The sequence below is a fragment of the Cynocephalus volans genome, chromosome 6, assembly GCF_027409185.1.
Source record: "Cynocephalus volans isolate mCynVol1 chromosome 6, mCynVol1.pri, whole genome shotgun sequence".
NCBI classification, from domain to species: Eukaryota; Metazoa; Chordata; class Mammalia; order Dermoptera; family Cynocephalidae; genus Cynocephalus; species Cynocephalus volans.
Window position 1 is genome coordinate 33,292,352 of NC_084465.1, and position 22,649 is coordinate 33,315,000.

The 22,649-nt window shown below is 35.1% G+C and overlaps 1 protein-coding gene across 13 annotated transcripts in view; it reads left to right on the forward strand.

Moving 5' to 3' along the window:
- Window positions 1-22,649, forward strand: part of CADPS2 (calcium dependent secretion activator 2) — a 498,805-nt gene that overhangs the window by 327,866 nt on the left and 148,290 nt on the right. For 9 of the 13 annotated variants that reach the window (XM_063101364.1, XM_063101369.1, XM_063101373.1 and 6 more), the window contains exons 11-14: window positions 178-378; window positions 6,188-6,196; window positions 11,997-12,133; window positions 14,389-14,576. In XM_063101364.1, coding sequence (XP_062957434.1) covers window positions 178-378; window positions 6,188-6,196; window positions 11,997-12,133; window positions 14,389-14,576 — 535 coding nt within the window. The remainder of the gene's footprint in view (window positions 1-177; window positions 379-6,187; window positions 6,197-11,996; window positions 12,134-14,388; window positions 14,577-22,649) is intronic. The other 4 variants (XM_063101365.1, XM_063101371.1, XM_063101368.1 and 1 more) reach the window with 1 other exon arrangement.

Sequence of the window (22,649 nt, forward strand, 5' to 3'; positions counted from 1 at the left end):
TTTTGGTTATTGTTTCTCTTAAAATTTTGAATTGTGGATTTGATGTTCAGCAAAAAAATAATTTAAAGCATTTAGCTGCTAATATCAAATTCATTCTTTTCCATGAGGCCAGTTAATGAACGAGACTAAAATCTATCAACTGCGTAAATTTTTAGCAATGTCTTTCTTCCTCCACAGGCCTTCAGGGTGGTCATATGTTCTTTAATGCTGTTAAAGAAGGAGACACTGTAATATTTGCCAGTGATGATGAACAGGACAGAATATTATGGGTTCAAGCCATGTACAGGGCCACAGGTCAATCATATAAGCCAGTTCCTGCAATTCAAACTCAGAAGCTGAATCCTAAAGGAGGAACTTTCCATGCAGATGCTCAGCTTTGTAAGTTTTGTTAAAAAATAATTTGATTATCAATTAATAACCTTAGTAAGATATAAAACTGTCTGAGGCAAATTTGTTCAGTATTATAGTTTACATCATTAACTGACTCCTAATTAAATAAAAATAGTTCATATTAGTAGTCATAGAATCAGTTATCTAATTTTTCATACAAATATGGAGTAAATTGTACATGTGGTTTCCAATCATATATTTGCCACACATTGGGGTATTTCTGGGAATCTCAAGAGCAGATGAGAAAATTCTCCAAAACTTCTCAAAGGAAACTTTATTTTAGTTTATTGTAATTTTAACTTAGGTGTCCTGTAGAAACGGGAAAAGTATTGCAAAATCAAATTAGCATTGATTCCAGAACACAAAAACAAGCTATCACATTCCGGAGTTGTCCTTGATAACCCAGAAGGATAAGAGGGCTTTCTTCTGTTGTGCAATGATAAAAAGAATGGCATCAAGCCAAATTTCTTTTCCTAAGGAATTAATATTGTGTTATTTCTGTATAATAATTTAAATCGTTTAGAACTGTATGAATATTTTTCATTTTAATTTGTGTACTGATTAATAACAAATTATGTAATAATGGTAGAAACATTTTAAAACATAGCTTTAATTATCACTAAACCAAATCTTTTAGCTCATTATGCTCCTTTGTAAAATTTCTTCAGTTTCACCTAAAATAAATCAGTTTGTCCTTAAATTCAAATTATGGCTTTTTATTTTCAAGATTTTTCTCCAGAGGAGTAACATCTTGACAAGTATTATTTTCTTCTTCTACTTACTATGCATCAAATCACTACTCATTTTTCTTTCTAGATAGCCTTCAGTGTCACATCTGGGTATCCTAAACAAAGGCATTTTAGGTGGAATATGAGCTCTTTCTGTCTTTATTTTCTTTCAGAAACCACAGACTATATTCATAGGTTATCTCTTTTTTATTTATGTATTTTTTAATTGACACATGTTGATTATAGATATTTATGCAGTACAGAGTTATATTTCAGTCTATGTAGACGATGTATAATGATCAAATAGGATGATCGGCATATTAATGATCATGAAAATTTATCATTTCTTTTTGATGAAAATATTTGCTCTCCTCTAGTCATTTGAGAACATACAATTATTTATTTATTTATTTATTTTATTTTGTCACTATACAATGTGATTGATTATTGTAGCCCATTACCGAAACCTCCCATACAATAAATTATTGTCAATTATAGATGCCCAGCACTACTGTAGATCACTAGAAGTTATTTAATAAGCTTTTTTTTTTTAATGACTGCTATGCACTTGTCACTGTGTTTGGCCTTGGTGAGAATCTCTGTCCTTCACGAGTTCAGTTATTAAAGAGACTCACTAATATTACAGCCTTATATTTTATCAGTATAAATATAATATTTTTATATTACTCTCTCTTTATTCCTTTAAATCCTGTTTTGTTTATCACTAATACAACTGCTGCTTGTCTTTCCTCTTTGTCTAATACATTTCTGCTTATTCTGCAAAAACTTTCAGTGTAACTATGCTTTGCTTTTCCATTTCTCTGTGGTTCCATTCATTGTGGGCTGGAATGCATTGCTCATAACCATGGAATTGCCGTGACATTTGGCAACGAGGTCCACTTAATCTCTGTCCTCCTTATCTCAACTCTGGACACCTTTGACTCCCTTACGTCATGTTTAGTGGGTTCTTGCCACAGTGGTATATAGTAACTTGTTGAGTATTCTCCAGCAGTACACTGGGGTGCTCACTCAGGGATTTCTGCTCCACAGAGCCCTTATCCCTTGCTTCTCTGCTACTTAAAGAGACAGGTTGGGTGCATCTCCATCTCCATGGGCTGCGCATGCAAGGGCCATCAAAGCACAAGACTCTTTCAGCATTCCCCAGAAATTTTTTTTTCCTCCAGAGCTTTTTTTGTTTCTCACCCCCACCACAGCATAAAATCTAGTCTAATCTCTTCCTCCACCTATTTTCTTCCCTTTGGGTGAGCTATCCTTTTTTACCTCCTGGTTTTGATTTTTGATATGCAAAATTGAGTTTTTAGGACTTCACTGTCTTTCATCTCCATAAGCCTGTCTTCTGTCCTTCCCTCATGAGCTACAGTTCTGCAGCATTTAATCTGAGCCTCCTTTGTTTGTCTTCTTGAAAAATTGTATTTTGTATGTGTGGACTTAGTGTCATGCTACATAAGTAGTTTTGTTTCTTATCTTGCTCTGTTCTATTTTTTCATTTAGGTCTACATGTTTAAAATTTGTCTGTGTTTCTATGAGTACATCTAACGTCATATCTTTTAAAGAGAAAAAATTTCTTACTTTGATGTTCTTTTTACCAATTTTTCATAATGGATATGCTTTTGGTGTTATGGCTGAAAAATGTTTATCTAACCAAAGATCACAAAGATTTTCTCCTATGCTTTCTGTTAGAAAATTTACAGTTTTGGCTTTTACATTTTACATCCATTTTGAGTTAACTTTTGTATGTGGTGAGAGGTATGCCTCAGTGTTCATGGATATTATATAAATATCTGGTTGTTCTAGGACATTGATTTGAAAAGACTTTCACTGAATTGCCCTTGCACATTTGTCAAAAATCAATTGACTACATTTGAGTTTATTCCTCTGCTGTCGTTTCTTTTCCTTTGAATAGTTTGTCAGTCTCAATATTATTACTACACTGTCTTGACTTCTGTAGCATTGTAAATCTTGGAATTAGGTAGTGTAAGTCCACCAAATTGGTTCCTATTTTTCAAAGATGCTTTGGCTCTCGTATGTCCTTTGCATTTCCCTATGAACTTTTAAAACATGTTCACATTTCTTCTGGGATTTTGATTGGGAATGCCATGAATCTGTATGTCAGTATGTAGAAATTTGGGGAAAGCTCACTTCTTAACAGCACTGAGTATGCCAATCAAGGAATACTACATATTGTTCCATTTGTTTGGATAGTCTTTTATTTCTCTTTGGAATGTTTGTAGTTTTCAGTGAATAGATCTTGCACGTCTTTTGTCAGATTTATCCCTATGTATTTCATATTTGGTGCTAATATAAACAGTGTTTTTATTTCAATTTACAGTCATTTATTTTGTTATATTAGTGTTTGCTTTAAGATCTAAAGTATACACCTTAAACTTACCATGGTCTAACCTTCAAGTGATATTATTTCCACTTCATGTATAGTATATGAACCTTACAACAGCATATTTCCATTTTTACCCTCCTGGCATTTGCACTATTCTTGTCGTACATTGTCGATCCCACCATAATTGCTATTATTATTATTGCCTTAAGCAGTTATCTTTTAAATACATTTAAATAAGAGAAAACGCTATATGCGGACTTATATTTATACTTAACTGTATTCAGTGCTCTTCATCCTCCTGTGTAGATATTTTACTTTTTGAAGGACTTTCTTTGACTTTTCTTGTAATGCAGGTCTGCTGGTAATTAATTCTTCCAGCTTTTTTATACATTAAAAAGTCTGTATTTTAACTTCATTTTGAAATCTATTTTGCTTTTAGTACTTTAACAGTTTTAACTCCACTTTCTTCTAGTTGCATTTTGTTTTTCTGATGAGAAATGTGTGGTCGTTTCAGTTAGTTCTCTGTATATAATGTGTCTTTTTTTCTTCTAGATGCTTTAAAGATTTTCTCTGTAATGCCATTTTTTTCTGATTATTATTTTTTTAATTTATTTTTTTATTATCAATATTCATGAGATACAAAGCTAATTGTCACCCCTCATGCCCATGATGTGAGGGCCAACTTCATACTGGCAGCATACCCATTACCAGAAATTGCATTTGTACCCCTTGTCCCCCACCCAATTACCCTCAACCTCCTTCTCCCCCCCCCCACCTTGTAACCCATGGAATGTTCTCTCCCTCTGCAAGACCAGTGCACTACTGTGGTCTTTTGTTACTTCCTTCTTTCTCTCTTAGCTCCCACATATGAGTGAGCACATGCAGTATTTGCCATTTTTTGAGCAATTTTATTATAATGTGCCTTTGAGTAGTTTTCTTCATGAAAATGTTCTGAAGCTTTGTTCTGAGACACAGTTAAGTTTCTTGGAAAGAGTTTGATCCTTTCAGGATTTGCTTTTAAGTTTTGTTGGGTGGGACCAAGCAGCATTTAGTCTAGGATTAATTTTCTGCACTTCTGGACCAAGATCCTTTTTAATACACTAGCTAATAACCCATGAATTATGATATTTTTTATTCTGGCTGCCAGGAGCACATATTATTCCAGGCTCTATGTGTTTGGGGTATTGTTCTTTCCAATTCTTTAGAGTGATTCTTTCTCCGGCGTCAGGTAGTTTCCACCTATGCGTGAGCTGATCAGTACTTAGCTCAACACTTGGCACTTGGCAGAGTCCCTCTGCAGATCTTGAGAGTTCTTTCTCTGTGCAGCTCTTTCCTCTCCAGTATTCTTTCCTGCAAACTCTAGCAACTGTGGCCTCCCTGAACTGTCAGGTCCATCTTCTCAATTCAGGGAGACCACTGGGCTCTTCCTGGGTTCTTGGTCCCTGTGCCACAGCCTAGAAAGTTTCTCCTGGCAGTAACCTGGGGTGATTGTAAGGCTCACTTCGCTTGTTTCCTATCTCTCAGGAATCACTCTCCTATGTTGCCTGATGCCCAATGTTTTGAGAACCCTTTTTTAAAAATTTTTTCCTGAATTTTTAGTCATTTCAGGTAGAGAGGGTTAAGCTGTTCTCAATTGTGCCATCTTGACCAAAAGCAGAATGATTGTTATTTTGTAAGTTAAAGCAGGATTTCTCAGCCTCAACAATATTGACATTTGGGACCAGATAATTCTTTGTTTCAGGGCAGGAGATGAAGTAGAAGACTGTCCTGTCCATTATAGGATATTTAGCAGCATCCCTGGCCTCTACCCACTAAATGCCAACAGTACCTCCCCCGCTTCTAGTTTGACAAGCAAAAATATTGCCAAATGTCCCAGGAGCAAGGTTGAATTAGAGAAGTATCACCCCCAGTTGAGAACCACTAAGTTACAGTGACATGATAGTTATTTTTATGCAAATCTCACGCCCATTCACTTGTGTTCCAGTATTTTTTCTTAACATCCTGTGTGCAAGCAATGCCCAAAGAGTGCACCAAGCTCACAGATAGTATCCATCTTGATGGAGTACCAAGAAAAGTGGTTGGGAACCACTAGCCTAGAACATTAAGACCATGACTAGACATACAGAATTAATGAATAAAAGATCTAAATAATCAATGGATTCAGGGAGCCATGTAGTCTATTTCTAATAAAACTTTTCTACTATTTGATATCAATTTATTGTCCAGGTAGTATTGATCAGGCTAGGGGAACTGAATTTACTTGTCGTAACTAAAAAAGCCAAACTGGTTCACTTGAAACAATAGCTCTTCTGTATTTCCAGTTGTTAGGAAAGTCTCCAATCAGAACAGACACCTGCTATTTTATCTTTCTTTCTTTTCTTTTTTTTTCTTTAAGGAAAAAAAAAGAAAAGAAAGGTGGGAAGAAAGAAAAATTTCTACCTCATGAGAGTGCGAATACTAACCCTGACTTATATCACAGAGATTGTGTTGAATTGCCCCAGAGAGAGGTTTACCCTTAGTATTTTCCTCCCATTCTTGACTTACATATCATTTATCTTTCTCCTTTTCTAATCATCTCTTAAAAGAACAACTTTTAGAGTCATTAGTAGAAGTTGAGAAAATAACATGAAATTAAAATGACCAGTTACATAAACATATATGTTCCTAACCTACTTAAATATGCTCTGTTTCTCATTTCTTTGCTGACCTATAGCTGGTAAAGGTAAGTATTTTCATGACTTTTTTTTGCTTACATGTATTAAAATGTTTGTAATGATATAATGGTAGAAGAATGTCGTGATCTTGTTTACACTTTCAGTCTCCTACTTTCTAGCCGAACTCAGAATACTTAGGTTAGTTTTACCATTTATAAAACAAAAATGTCTACTTACTACAACTGAAAAGTATCAACCATTCATACAGGCATAAAGTTAATGGCAATGAAAGTATTGCAATAACATGCAAACAAAAAATGGTCAGTGTGTTAAGTAGAAAAAACCATAAATTATATATGTGGTATTATTTTTACTATGTAAAACAAAAAACAAAAAACCCAGTTTACAAAATAAAAGTACAGGTAGATTTATACCTAAAGTATTTGTAATGAGTTTAATTGGAGAGACTAGTTCCTATTTTATTTTCTCTATATCCTGAATTTTCTCTGACACGTGTATTTTATAATTGAAAAAAAAAGAAAGCTGTTTTTAAAACTGAGGAAAAAAAGAAAGCCTGTTTTTAAAACTAAGTATATTGAATGTTTAAGGATAGTCAAAACAAAATAGTAAATTTATAAAATCTAGCTTATTAAAAGACAACCTTATCTTTTTTAGGATATAAATAATATGTATTTATGTATTTCTTTGATAAGCGAGGCTATTCTACTACCCTTTTTCTTTGACTCTCAGGATGTATAGAAATTCTAAAGGGATAGGGTGAGCTGAAGAGGCAGCGTCGTGCTGCTGTACTGTATTTCTACCTCAAACATCAGTGCACTCCCTTTGCCGGGCTGAAAGACATTCTTTGGTTAAAATATTCTTGGCTGTCTTCAGCCAAAACACTGTGTGAGCACCCTATTTTTCATTTTCTCTCTGTTATGTATGTAACATAATACAATATTATATAATGTAACACACTAGTAGTTGACTTCCAATAATAAATAAACGTCAAAAATAAACTAGAAAACCTACCATCTATTTCATTTTTAAGCTAAACATTTTTTAGAATTCTTAAACTGGAATGTAAACTTACATTTAATTTTATGAATTTATTTTCTTGATTGAGCTAATATGTTAAATTTCATACTTCATAGGGAAATATTTGTCTTTCTTTACATTGAACATTTTATTTCCGATATGTGTTTATTATTGAGTTACTTTACTTATTTGTGATTTTAGGTCTCTATGTGTTGATTAAAATAGTCTCATGTGAAAATATTACTTACATGTTGCTGCAGAAAGCAAGATATGTTAATCTGTATCAGTTTTTAATCAATTTAACAAAAAGAAGCTAAGAAATTATTTGAGTCATTAATAGAGGTATGAACAAACTCCTAAATAATATTTCTATCAACTCTTACTCTTTGGTCTTTAGCAGAAAATATGCATACATAAAATGACCATACTAGCCAGGCTGATCTACACAAAATTTTAAAACATTATACTTTTCCTACTAAAGGCTACACAGGTAGTATAAAAAGAGAAGTGGTGCCTACTTTTCTGTGCCACTTTTAACTTCCTGTAACTTTTCAAGCTCTATGATAGTTTGAGCTAAAAGAAATGTGTAATTGGGTATGAGCCAGTCGTAAATGCAGCTACAGGCGAACTCCTTAACATAGGACAATTTTAAACTAAGACAATAAATCACATTCTCATTTACTGCTTAATTCAGCTCAGTGTTTTGCAGAGGAGACCAGCCCATGGCTAGCAGCACCCTCTTCTTAGTGCTTTGATACTTGAGTCCTGGACACCTGAGTGATTTCAGAATGCTAATAAATGGCCTCCTGTTTTCCTCCATTGTGCCCCTTTCCCTTTTTCTTCCCCTTTCCCTTTCACATACGTAATCTCTGCTGCAACACCAGGAGCAGCAACAAATGCAGCATAATTAGAATTTGTTGCCAAGGAAGAAGCAGCATTTCAGTTTTTGGCTTTTCCATCTCACGTTCTGAACTCTCATGTAGATACCTTTCCTGGGGTTTGGGTTCTTGAGCACCCAGGGGCTGGTTGTGCTTAATGCCCACCAGATAGCCTCCCCCACCATAGTGGGGCCCAGCAGCTTGCTGGTAATCCTCACGTTCTTTTCTGTCCTAGCTATTTTCAAGTTAGGGTTAACTGTTTAAATTGATCCTGTCAGCCTACTTACTCTCTTCTCTTGACTTCCAATAGCTATTATCCTAAAGAAAAATTTAAATTTTCAGTTTCTTCTTAAATAAAGCCTCTATAACTTCTTAAATCTATAGCAAATAGTAATCGTTCTTAATTTGGGTTTTATTCCATTTACTGTTAGCACATCTGGTGACAGTACCACCTAAAGACACTGGAGCATATATCCAGCTGTTACCATAGAAACTCCACCAGTATCCTCAATTACCTTGTCCCACATCTGTAGTTAGTCCACAGGTTAATCATCACATTTTATGACAGTTTTGCAGTTCATTGTTTAAGCTCATAGCTTGTTGGTTTGTTTTGATAATTTTCCTATATTCTTTCAGAAGACAAACTGAAATGGAGTTTGCCATTATCAGAGAACATTTGAATAACATCACGAATAATTTTCCATTTAAATCTAGTCACCATGATTTTGTTATAATAAACATTAATTGAAGGTAATTCAGTATAACCCAATTTCAAAGCCTTGGATTTGGTTAGATTATTGATTGAAAGAAAGCGTGTTTTCCTTTCGACTCAGATGATGCATCTGTGTAATAGTGAAGTGTAGATATGTTTTGCCAAGAGAAAACTGTGTGAAAAAATGCTTTATAAAAATAAGATACTAGATGATAATATTTTAATAATAGCTGATTTTCTATTTTACTTCAGTTTGTAAGAGAACTTTAAAGTGAAAGATTGGGTGGTGGAGGAATGGGAAAGTATAGGCTAAGGGATACAAAGTAGCAGCAGATAAGTAGCATGAGCAAGTCTAGAGATCTAATGTACAACAGGAGGAGTAAAGTCAATAAAATTGTATTAACTATTTTTGTGAAGTAGATTTTAACTTCTTTCATCACAAAAAGAATTTGAGTTGGCAGATGTATTAATTTGCTTCACTGTAGTAATCATTTTACTATCTATATGTATCCCATAACATCATGTTATAAAGCTCAAAAATACACAATAAAATTTATTTTTTACAAAGGAACCTTTCAATAGTATACATCTATATCTCTCCTCCTGGCTTTTATGCTATTTTTGCCATGCATTGTACTTTTCAGTATGTTATAAACACTACTGTACATTGCTGTTATCTTTGTTTAGAACAAGGTCCAGCAAACTGAAATCAATGCCTGTTTTTGAAAATAAGATTTTACTGAAACAGCCAAAACTTAAAAAAAAAAAAATTCGTTAACGTAGGGAAATCAAAACTGTTGCCTTTTGGTTTATTTTTATTTCTTCATAAATTTGTGGAAACTAATGGTTTACTGGTACATGATGAAGTGTTTTTGCATAAAATGTTTTGAATTGTGCTTACCTGACAGAAAGAAGTAAAGATGCTTGGTCTTTACAGCCTGATTTTGAAGATGGGATAATCCCTAAGAACACATTTTACTTTCATAAAATTTTAGCCTTGGAGGGATTGTAGGTTTGGGGTTTTTTGTTTTGTTTTTTAATAAAAATTTTAGTGAGTTTGTTTGCATGTCTGTTTTTTCAATGTCAATACAGAGGCTATATTTGTGCCTTAAATTGCTGTCATGAATATCATTTTCATCACTAATGATAATTGGAGGAAAGGTAATTTTCCATTTATATCTGTGATTTGGAAAGGCTTGTCACATTAGCAAATATATGGATTGGAGTTGTATTTCATGAGAAAAATACTTTGTTAAGTAGATTCTTAAAAAATCTGATTTAATTATACAAATGAGGTATAGACTCTTTTTTTCCTCAGAACTTGTATATTTTATTTAAAGGCTGTATGCTTATTGTTTTAAAAGAAAAAAATTTGCTTCTACAAACCTTTATAGTGAAAGAATTTGGGGTTTTTTTCTGAAATTTATTACATATCTAAGCCATCAATGGGCATTATTTTTAACTGCTTGTTATGACCTTCTCTGGTGAAAGAAATAATGAATAAAATTCAGCAGATGTCTTATAACACTAGTAATTGAATTTCATAAAGGTACTACTAAAAGATATTTTTTACTTAGAGAAATGAAAATTCTAAGATAAATTCCTTAAAATACAAAATAATCTTCCAATTTTATAATACATGTGCTTTGCATTTTTCAATATACTTCCTACTCATTTGATATTATTTCACATTATAATATATTTGGCTTTATATTAAAAGACTCTTAGATAGAAGAATAAAATACAAAAGAAGTTGAATTATCTCATTTCTCAGTTCAGGAAAAGCAGTTTAGTTTTGTATTCATCCAATTAATGCTAATTTATCACATGTAATATATTTAACTATTCAGGTAAGTAATTATTAAATGTAAGGGAATACATAGACTACTTTCTCCGTGGATCATAACTTCATACCTTACATCATCAATAAACTGCCATTTATTGTTACTTGCTACATTTACCTTTTGATGAATGTCATTGATGTGAGAGATACACTAGTTCGTGTATCTTTTTTCTTTTAAATGTGATTCTGAGGACCCTTCAGCTTGAATTATATAGTTCTTCCATCTACAAATATGGCTGAAAGTTGAACTTGACATGGATCAATATGATCTGGACTAAATATCTAAATGTGACTGATTATGTTAGCATCATGTCTACAGATCAATATTGAGTTTTATATGAGCCTGACTCTATAATTGGGTTTAATCAATAAACTTTTGTCTCTTTTCCTTTACAATTTTAGGATTGTACCATGAAGGTTTTAGAAACTACACTTAGCTTACATTTAGGACTCTGCTTTTCTTGTGATGATTAGAAAGAGATCTGTCCATGAATTTAAAGGAACAATGAAGCTTCTGCCCTACCATTGTGAAAAGAGTCCACTTTTATCTTGATAACTGATTGCTTGCTCTATATGCTCTATATTTCTAACAGAGCTAATGTAGTAACACCCCAGCACTCCTTTGGGGTAGTGTGTAGCTTTTTTTTTCTCCATACTTAGTAAATAACTCACATTGAAGACTGACAAAACATACCATTAATGAAAGCAATCATAAAAGCTTGTCTTTTGATAAACCCGCAGGGTCTACGGGCGTTGAAAGATGCAATCTGTAAAGAACAATAAATTTGGCCCTTTGATTGAAGTGCCATTTGGGACGTTATGCTTTGTCTGCATATTTTCACAAACACGATGCTCCCTTTTTTATGTCTCTTAAACTTGAAGCTTAAGAGCATTCGTTGCCGTTTCTACATTAAGGTTGGTCCCATTAAAAGCTCCATACAAAACGAAGACTGGAAGTGATCCAGCTGAAGTGTGTGTGTTCATTTCTGCTCTAGTTTGCCATTTGGAAAGCATGCTTCTGGCCATCATTGGTGTCTTTTATGAATAGACCTGGGTTGTTTTCCAGTCAATTCCTTCAGTAGATGTATACTTAAAATACATCAACTTAAAGTTGAAAAATAAGATTATTCTTTTCATGGATATTAGAAATAGCTTGAAATGGAAATAGAATATCTTCATTCCAAATGATTTGTGGATTTTTCCCTTTCATTTTTTGTTAGACTTCAAAAATTTTGCAATTTATGTTAATATGCTGAACTCTTGGCATCATATTTTATGTGATAGAAGGTAGCCTTCTGTTATCATGAGGCATGAATTCTGTGTTCTTCAAAAACTGTATTTGTCCATTATTAAACCAGGAAAGTAAATGTACTGTACATGCTTTTCTAAATTTACAGATGCAGACCGTTTTCAGAAACATGGTATGGATGAGTTTATTTCTGCTAATCCTTGCAAGCTTGACCACGCCTTCCTTTTTAGAATACTTCAGAGGCAGACTTTGGATCACAGACTGAATGATTCCTATTCTTGCTTGGTAAGTACAAATCTATCTAGTCCCTTATAGGTTAGAATGAAAGATTTTAGAAAGTGAGAAATACTTTTTATAAAACAGCATTTTATTCCTGAGTCCTTAATAACTGTAGTTGGAGTTAAGGATAAATGCTTCTAATCGATTGCTTCCCAATTTGAAAATTATACCCTTGAAGACCACTGCTGTGCCACTCAATAGACAGGAGAATAGACTTAAATAGACTCAAATAGATGCTGAACTGTGGTTTATCAGTTCCTCAAGAGAAGGCTGAGTGAAAACAGAAGGCTTTAAATAAAGATTTTTTAAAAACCTCTGTTACAGCATCTATTAACACCTGTACAGATATTTTAAGGTTTAAATTCTGCTCACCAGATGTTGATATATTGCATTTCTTTCTTTGGTTCTTACAAGGACAACCTAAGTGACAGGGGTAAAAACAATGCAATATACACTATGCCAGGGCTATGCATAACCGAGGATAGCCTTAGTTTCGTCTAGCCCTCCAAAGATCATTTTAATTCCTTTAAAAAATGTGGGGGGGGGGGATTAAATTGAGTAGCCAAACTGCTGCCTGGTATGTGTTAACTATAGCCAAAATTTAGGATAAAAACTATAATTTATATTAAGGAGGAATGCTTGACACCTCAGAATGTGAGGACTGAACTTTATAGCCTGAGAATCATATGTGCCTTTCCAGGGATGTATATTGTCATTGGCAATTCCTCTGAAAATTTTCCAGCCAGATATGCCTATTTCTATCACCACTTTAGTCTTTTGTACACTGAATGCAGGAACAGCATGCAATAAATTTATTCTCTTTAAAATAAGATTTCGGACAGGATGCTCTCCCATCTCATTGGAAGTGCTTCAGTAGACAGAAAGAAATGAAACAACTTACTGCTGTGATCACATCAACTGATCATTCATTCATTTATAGATTGTTTATTAAATACCTATCAGTCTACATGCAACTGCATAGTTTAAACCTGATCCAACTCAAAATTTACCAATACATAGGGAGTAAAACAAATCATCACAAAACCCAATGATACCTTTCCCTGGACAGGTGTACATAGAGCAAACATCAATAAGTTTCCTCTTGGATTCTACTCAAAAGGGTTAGTTACTGAATTATCCAAAGTTATTTTGATTTGTTGGTGATCCCATGTGTAACGTGGAGTCTGAGGAGAACACCACAGTGTGTCTCCCACTGCACCTAGAGGAGAGTGGGGTGATGTGATAGAAAGCGTGTGGAGGCGGGATCACCCCGGCTATAAATCTTGGCTCCACAACTGATGTGCAGTGTGGTCGTGGAAAATTCACTTAACATCTCTGAACTTTAGCTTACTCATCTGTAACATGGAAATCATTATAACTACCACACATGATGGTTCTAAATATTAAAGATATAATATATGGAATATGTCTGGTACAGTGCCCATACCATCACCGCTCTAAGTATTCTAGTCCTTTTTCCCTCTTTATACTTTCCGTCTTTCTCCCTTTCTCACCATTCTTTTTCTTCTCTTACGTGATTATTCTGCTCCATTTAAAACTCTCTATATCCCTTCTTTCTCTCTATTATCTTGAATTGATTCAAATAAATTTATATAATCCCTCGAGATATTTTATACACCAACTAACTCCACCTAGCCCTGTCCTCCAGTGTCACCACGCAGGCTGCCTGCTGTCTCCGTTGGCATGCTCACACACATCCTACCATCTCATTTCAGGAGGACAGGACACTACTACTGCATGGTCATAGAAAGATAAACAGAATGAGAGAACTATCCCAGATTTTTAAGTAGAAAAACAGTATAGGTATACCACCGCTAGACTTACCGAAATTTTCCTTTTGTTCACTTTATTAAATGCTTTTGGTAAGAAGGCAGTTTCAGTTGTAGTGTCTGCTTTACCATTCTCTTTTTAATTGATTTACGAGGAGACTGAAATTTGGGGAATATCGTTCTTTGTGACTGACAGATTGAATCCTGTAAACAAATTTGACTAATTTTGAATGATTGTGGAGAACAAGTGGCCTGTGCTTTGCCGTGGCAATAAGGATAGTATTAGTTTGTCAGTGTCCCAAGTCAGTTTCAAAATTAATGACACTAGCTCTTCTGAAAATATCATGAAACATACCTCTAAAAAGATAAATGTCAGAAGACCCTCCCATGCAGCTTCTGCTTATAATGCCTAAAAGTGCCTACAGAAAAGCAGAAAAAAATATCTTTTTTTTTCTCTTTTTTCTTTTGCAGGGTTGGTTTAGCCCTGGCCAAGTCTTTGTGTTAGATGAGTACTGTGCCCGTTATGGTGTGAGAGGCTGTCACAGACATCTCTGCTACCTTACAGAACTGATGGAACATTCAGAAAATGGTGCTGTCATTGACCCAACCCTACTCCATTACAGCTTTGCATTCTGCGCCTCTCATGTGCATGGAAACAGGTAATTTCACTTGCAAATACACAGTGAAATGGATAGCGTTGACTTCGGAAGAGAGAGAAAATGCGCTTTGCCATTATCACCTAGTAACAGGTTTTTAAATAGCGAACACTTCTTGCAAGGGGGAAAAAAAATCCACAAAGGAAAAATGTGCATCAATATGCTGTTGATTTAGGTGGGCTGCACTTTATGTTTCTTTTTACTTTTAAAGCCACTTGAAAGACAGAGACTATCTATGAGATCAGAAGTTGCCTTTTAGTTCTTATTTTCCCCTAGGACTGGAATCTGCACAGCTTCAGTGTCCATATGATTCCTACTGTAATGCACATGGGTGTGGAGGTGGGATTGGTTGATAGGTTTGTATATACCTAACAATTCTTGCTTTTCCTCTGTGGAATAAACTTTCATTGATAAAGCAAGATAAATGATGGGGTTTATAGAGAGCTTCTTCCCAGCCTCTTCACTAATCTGTACTTCAGGAGCAACAGTCTCCTTTTAGTTCTGAGCCATTGACATCACCTACTGCTATACCAAGATAGCAAAAAAATCCCCTAATGAGGCTCCCACAGCTATTTACTTCTGAGCTTAAAAATCTGTCCGTGTTACTCTCCTTCTCTTCTCCAGAAGCCTTTGGTTGGGTTCCTCCTATAAAGGAGGTGCCCCACATCCTATCCCCTTTTGACCTTGTTTAACCATTACTCCATCTCTCCCTCCAGGCACTTCCTCCTCATTCTTCCCACAAATCTCAGTAAGCTGCAGGTAGCCTCACAACATAACATAGTGGTCAAGGGATTCTGGGAGTCAGACCATTTGGGTTCAAATGAATGCTTATTAGCCACGTGACATTGGGTGAGTTTCTTCATCTGTTTGTGTCTCAGTATCCCCATTCATAAGAAAGACATAACAGTAGTTTCTCTCTCATAAGTCATCAATTGTGGTGGAAAGTAAACATGTTAGTGAATGTCAGGTACTTACACGTGCCATGTGCCACATATCTGGCACAGGAGTGTTCAAAAAAATGTTAATGAATAGCTTTTATTGTCTTATTTACAGTTATTCTGTCAAGCTACCATTGTTTTCTCTACCTTCCCAGCCAGACTTCTCTCACCATTCCTGTGTCTTGTTTCCAACTCCTCACTTGCTAATGGGGCTCCTTGAAATGGATTGCCTCGTGACTGAAGCCAGTAGCTTCTACTTGGTTTCATGCTCTTTACTCTATGTATGTATGTATGTATGTATGTATGTATGTATGTATGAATGAGCCCCTGGCTAATATTTCCTGCTCCTCCAGATTCCCAAGTGCAGTACAGAGTTTTCCTCACATCTGTTCTCAAACTTGATCTTTATCTTTCTGAGAATTTTTTTACTTCAGTGATCTCACAATTTTGACTGTGACCTATCCACATACAGGTAATTCCATTTGAGTTATTCTCCTAAACCCGAGATCTCGATTGACAATTAATTGGCGGCTTGAACATTCTGCTGACACTTTCAACTCTCTGTGTATAAAATTAAATCCATCATCTCACTAAACCAGATCTTATACCTCTTACAGCTCCTAGCAGAGTGCCAGGCAAAAAGTAACACACCTGGCACAACACGTGTTCAATAAATATTTGATGAATGAATGAATATTATTTAATATCTTTTTCATTAATTGCCCATTAATTTGTCATTCATCTTTTCCTTTACCTCCTAGACCCAATTTGTTGCCAGTGTCAATATTCAATCTCCAAATTACCACTCAAATTTCTCTCTTTTCCATTTCCATTCTATCTACCATAATTCTGGCCTTCATTTTTTCTTGTCTGTACATCTTAATTCATCTGTCTACTGCATTTTTCTCTCTATAGTAGTCTATAAACACCCTCAGAATTACACATTTACTGTTACCATACTCCTTTTCAAAAAACTCCAATGATTTCCATTTGATTATTAAAAATAGATTCTGAGCTCTAGATTCATTGTTGTCCTGTTGTCATCTTGTTCTATCTACCCAGTCTTATCTCCCCATAATCTTACCCCAAACAGCCTGTTTATTTTCCATAGAATGTTTCTGTTTTTCCCAGTTTTTAACAATTACATATCAAAGAAGTCCTCTAAGAAGACTTCTGTTCACTTATTCAAACACTGAAAGCGGTACACTGTAGTTGTCTCATGACCTTTGTCATGCGTACTTGTGTGGTACACACACACACACACACACACACACACACACACACATGCATACATATATCTGCTTCTATTCTACTAAACATATCATGAAGGCAAGAACTAGCTCTTATTCAGCTATGACCCTTTATACACCTAAACACGGTGATTTGCATATTATGGGTGCACAACAGATATTTGTTGAAGTCCCCACTGCTGCCATTTCTCAGCCCACAATAAAATAAGACTGACCCTAGTCTCAGAATCTATTCAAGCTTTCACCTCATTATGGAGCACAGCCTTGCTTGGAAAGTAGGAGAATGTTGCAGATTGTAGTCGCTTTTTCTGTTATCCCAAACTAAACCCTCTGTACTTAGCTAACGTGGGGGTATGGGACCAGTTAGGATAGCTAATCTTTGATAGTCCGTGTTAGGAGCTGTTTCATTAAAACTGTCTCTTGTCTCCTGGCTCTGTCTTAATTCCTCCCAACTAATGGATATCAAAAGGTAGACATCCCAGTGTTAGGCAGTACTCTGAAATGCAAAGAGATGAGAAGGTTGCAGTGAAACAGGCAAACCTTCTCATATATACTCAGTATTGTATAATCAGTCTATTTTAGTCATCAACACACAAAGGTAAAATTAAATTGAGAACATTAAGTGGAAAATTCAGCTAATGTGCCCCTGAAATCTATGTGTTTGAAACACATTTTAATGGAAAGTTACTGAGGCAACTAGGAGCTGCTGCCACTGCCTGGGAGGCAACCTGATTTGAATGTATAGGTTGCCATAGTTACTTTTATTCTGTAAAACTATTGTTTTCTTTATAATGATACTTTGTGTAATTTAAATTATGTTTATGTGTTCATGCATATATTATCCTTAATATTACACATTAAATTCATTTTCCTGGAGGTTAAAATATGTACATATCCAGGTGTTTCCGGTGGCATTTTAGAATAGAAATTTGAGTCAGTCTCTTATTCAAAATTTTGGTGACATATGGCTTGAAAAGAAGAAGGAAAAATTGTAGATTTTAGAGAAATTTGAATGAAGTTTAGGGTAGAAATTATCCAAGATAAGCTGAAAGTTGTGATGCTTTCTGCAATATGTATAGTCTGACAGATATCACTCAGAAATGTCATGCTGCCACAATAAAAGAATAAAAAGAGGGAAAAGATCTCTACTTGAATCTCGGCTCTGATATTTGCAATCTGACCCATGTCAGGCAAATCACTTAACCTCTCTGAAACTCAGAGTTCTGAGGAATACTAATGTGAAAGTGCTGATAATTATAAAACACTTGTATCAGTATTGATTTGTCTTTTTATTCTAATGTGCTTCCCTTTGTCACATAGCCTACAAAGATAGAACTGTGAGGAGAGGAAAAATGTGAAAAATAGTAGTGAGAGGTGTAATACCTTACACAAAGTAGGAATATTTCAATGTGTATATAATTATACTCTTAATTTCTTTGCTAATAGAATATTCAGGTTTTAGCAACCTCCCCTTGTGAAAATGTGCTTCTCTTATCCATGTCTGTAGCATCTGATATTTATACAGACATTTGTTTAAAATACTGTCAATGTCAAGTCTGACTTTTCTACAGTATTTGCCATAGTCTTTTTTTATGGTCGTTTTTTCATCTAAGAACCACATTCATAGAGTCATTTTGCTCATTACCTGAGCCACCTCTGTAAAAAATTCAAAAGGAAAAAAGATTGCCTTTTGTTATTGACTGAAGTGAAGGACAGCAGTACTGTCTGGATTGGAAATTTTTCAGGGAGCACATCCTGTTACACAGTGTGGAGCTCTCTAGGTGTGTTCTTTCTGTACAGATACATCTCTGAATGGCACTGAGTGTTTTAGAAATAAAGGAATAGAGTTAAACAGAAAAGGTCTGGCTGGTATTAAGACTGAAGAAGAGAGAGAAAAAGAAAGGAAGAAAGAAAAAGGGAGTCAAGGACAGAAACAGACAATCTCATGCAGGATGATAGCCACACACACCCGTGAGTGACACAGCCACTCACTCAGCTGTAGTGCGGTGAAGGACCAACAGGAAGGAAAAAAGGGATTTTCAGAGACAATGCCTAGGGCAAAGTTCTAGGTTGATATGTGTGGTTATATATCTTGGTTTTGTAAGTCAGACTGAGGGTGGAGAAACTAAAGCAGCAGCACAAAATGGCTTTTATGTATCAATTTAATGTAAGACATGCAGTATATTCACCAACTCTTCTAGGGTTTAGTAGGGCCATCTTAGAGCTGCTGCATGCCTGACAAAGGCCAGATCAGATGTGCTAGCTTTTAAGTGCAGGGTACAAGAGTACAACATAAGTATAGTTTATATATAAAATAATCTCTTATTTTCTATGGATCCCAGATGATATCACAGAGTGGTAGGCTCCCTTAATGGGCATCAGTCAAACCATCATATCATAATACCCCCATCTTCACAGATGCTAACATTTCACCTTGACTGTCACTTCAGAAGTTATGTTACAACTTCCTACCTCTAATTTTACAGACAGGGATGCATTTTTGAGTGAAGTCATAGATAATTGTATCAAATAAGATCATCAAAAATGTTCTCTACTACTACTTAATTCTAGTCTTGGATATATGACTTAGAAAAATTAAGTATAAATGCCACATAAAATGTAAATCTAGAGACTCACTTCTGGAGCAGGTAAACAACCAAATAAAATAACCTTGTTGTAAGCAAGGTTATTCTTATGTAATGTGGCTGATCTGACATAATTCATCCTATATACACAAAGGCAGAAGGGATAGGTATAAATGAGTGTCTTAAATATGCACTAAAGGATCTTTTTTTCTTCTATCAGAAACTGTAGGAGAACCCCAAATTTGTCTTAGTCAGACTTGTCCAGCAGTAACATCTATACCCACCCAAACTTGAGTTCAATTCTGAAGCAAGATAATTATGCCTTTCAAAACAAAACAAAAAAGACAAATAAAAACAGAGAGAAAAGCTTTGGGGGATTAAGAGGGGAGACTTGTTATGTTGGAAATAGCACTGAGCTCGGAATCAGTACAATTGTGTTCCTTTCCTTGCTCTTCTACTTATGAGCTATTTGACTTTGAGCAATTGGTCCTAATCTGTCTCTGCCTCAGTTTCCCATCTGTTCCTTGTAAATAATATCAATGCTACCTACCTGACATGGTTCCTAAATAGGTCAAATAAAATTCTTTAAGTATTTTGTAAGAAATAAAATATTGCTTAAATATCAGATGGTGATATCTTATAGACAATGTGTTAGTTAAATAAGCTTTTGGGGTGATATTTTATATACAAGGGAACTTCAAAAAGTTGGTGGAAAGATTCATATTATCTTTTAATTCTATCTTTCTGCCTACTTTTTGAACTATCCTTGCACACTTTATTAGTTAAATAAGCTTTGGGGGATTGTTCTGTCAAAAACTGACAGTCCTCTGGTGAATTTTGAGTATCATTGTTAGAGCAGCATACCAAAGACCCATTTCAAGCAGTGGGATGAGACTGGAAAAGCACTGAGTCAGTGCCTCACTTCATCCACTATCCACAATCATGGGAAGGAGTCGTGGTGAAGTTCTGGAACCTCCCAACGTACCCCCCAGCCCTGTCTTGCTGGAAAACATTGTAGGCCCAATGGTGGAATGGCAAAGACAGCCAAAAGCCAGAGCCAAGAACCCCATCGTCCACAGTGAGTGAGTAGTCACTCAATCAATTCTCTGTTTTCCCTTCACATGAGAAAAGAGACTACTGAAGGTCAGTCACTGAGAAGAGATGAGATAAAGGGAATTTTTCAGTGTTTGTTAGGCTACAGCAGGTCAATGATGAACAGAAATCAGAGCTACACCTCTGTCATAGCTTTATTTAAACTTGGTACCTTTAGAACCTCCTTGGCATCTAGAATTAGGTGTGGAAGAGTTTTGAGTCTTGAATTGGATCTCTATGTAGTTTCCTAATATACTAAAGTTTCTTTAAAATGTAGTGTGTAACGTTATATGTACAATTTACCATTATTGTTGCCGGTCAGGTTTGGGATTTTTGGATCTATGTTGATGTACAAAATTGGATTGTTAATTTCCTTTCTCATACTATTGTTGTAAAGATTTGGTGTCCAGGTTATTGTAGCCATATACAATGAGTTGAGGTGCTTTCCTACTTGTTCTGTATCAGACTTGAGTGACCGTTTATTGAAGTTTGTCAGTAACTCATCTTTTAAACCATCTGGGCTTGGGAATCTATTTGTGGAAATATTTTTAACTATTGCATCAGTTTATTTTGTAGTACAGATGATTCAGCCTTTCCACTTATTCTTGTGTGAGTTTGGGCAAGTTATGATTTTTCTGGGAAATGGTGCATTTCATCTAAATTTTCAATTTTATGGACAGTAAGTTTAAACTGGTTTTTGTTGTTGTTGTTGTTGTTCTATCTGCAAACACCTCCCCTTTCTTATTCTATATTATTTATTTTTACCTTCTCTCTTTTTCCCTTCAATCCATCTTACCAGGAGTTTGTCAACTTTATTGGTCTTTTTTAGAGCAACTTTTGGCTTTGTTAAATGCTATTGTTTCTTTTTAAAATAAACTCTTTTAGAATAATTTTTAATTTACAGAAAAGTTGCAAAGATAGTAGTACATAGAGTTTCTGTATTTCAGTTTCCTCTAATGTTATTGTCATACATTAATTACCATGGTTCATTTGCCAAAACTAAGAAACCAACATTGGCACACTACTATTAACTAACCCCCAATTCTTATTCAGATTTCACCAGTTTGTTTGTTTACTAATGTCCTTTTTTCTGTTATAAGATTCAATCCAGGATCCATTGCATTTAGTTGTCACTGTCTCCTGTGATCTTTGACAGTTTCTCAATCCTTCCTCATTTTTCATGACCTTGACAATTTTGAGGAGTACTTGTCAAGTGTTTTATCAAATGTCCCTTAATTTGGGTTTGTCTGACAGTTTCATGATTAGCCTGGGATTATGGGATTTTTTAAAGGAGGTGAAATACCCTTCTTACCACATTCTGTCAAGGAGTACATGATATCCACATAATATCTCAATAGTGTTTACCAGGTTTCTCCATTGTAAAGATATTATTTTTCTTTTTCCTACTCTCTTTGAAAGCAAGTCACTAAGTCTAGCACACTCTGAAGGGGTCAGGAGAACTAAACCCCACCTCCTGGAAGGGGGACTCTCTATATATAATATTTGGAATTTTTCTGTAAGGAAGATTTGTCTCTTCTTTCCTGTTTGTTTATTTAATTGTTATTTATATTAGTATGAATTCATGTATAGTTTCTTTATACTTTCTGTTATAATCTAGTACTACCTTATTTAATTTGTTGCTCAAATTGTTCTAGCTTTAACCATTGAAAGCTCTTTTATACTGGCTCCCTTTGATATGCACCCCCCCCGAACCCCTTTAGTTTTTTAGAGCACTCTTTCTGGTACTGCACCATGTTCCAAGCTCATCTTATATTCTCCCTGTCTCAGCCCAAGAATCAGCAATTTCTCCAAGGAGTACTGATTGCTTTTATAAGAGAATGGTATTTAGAAACCAAGATCTCAGTGATGGATGTGCTAATTGCTACTGGGATGTCTTGGCTTCCAGGCCCTCTCAGTGGACAGAGCTAGGCGATATGTATATGTATACCTACCCATGAGTTCATACTGATGTCCTCAACTGTAATTCAGGACCACAGTGTTTATTTTAGCCTTCTTTCCTTCCTTATCTGTAAGTTCTCACTTCAACAGTGAGAGATCTGACTTCCATTATTCCCCATCCATTTACTTATTTGTTCAACCCCAATATACATGGAAAGCAATTTCAGAATTTGCCAGCTAGAGAACAGCATTTGTGTATAGTTTCTTTAGACATTAGCCTTACAAATTCCAGTCAAAACATTGTTTTCCAAA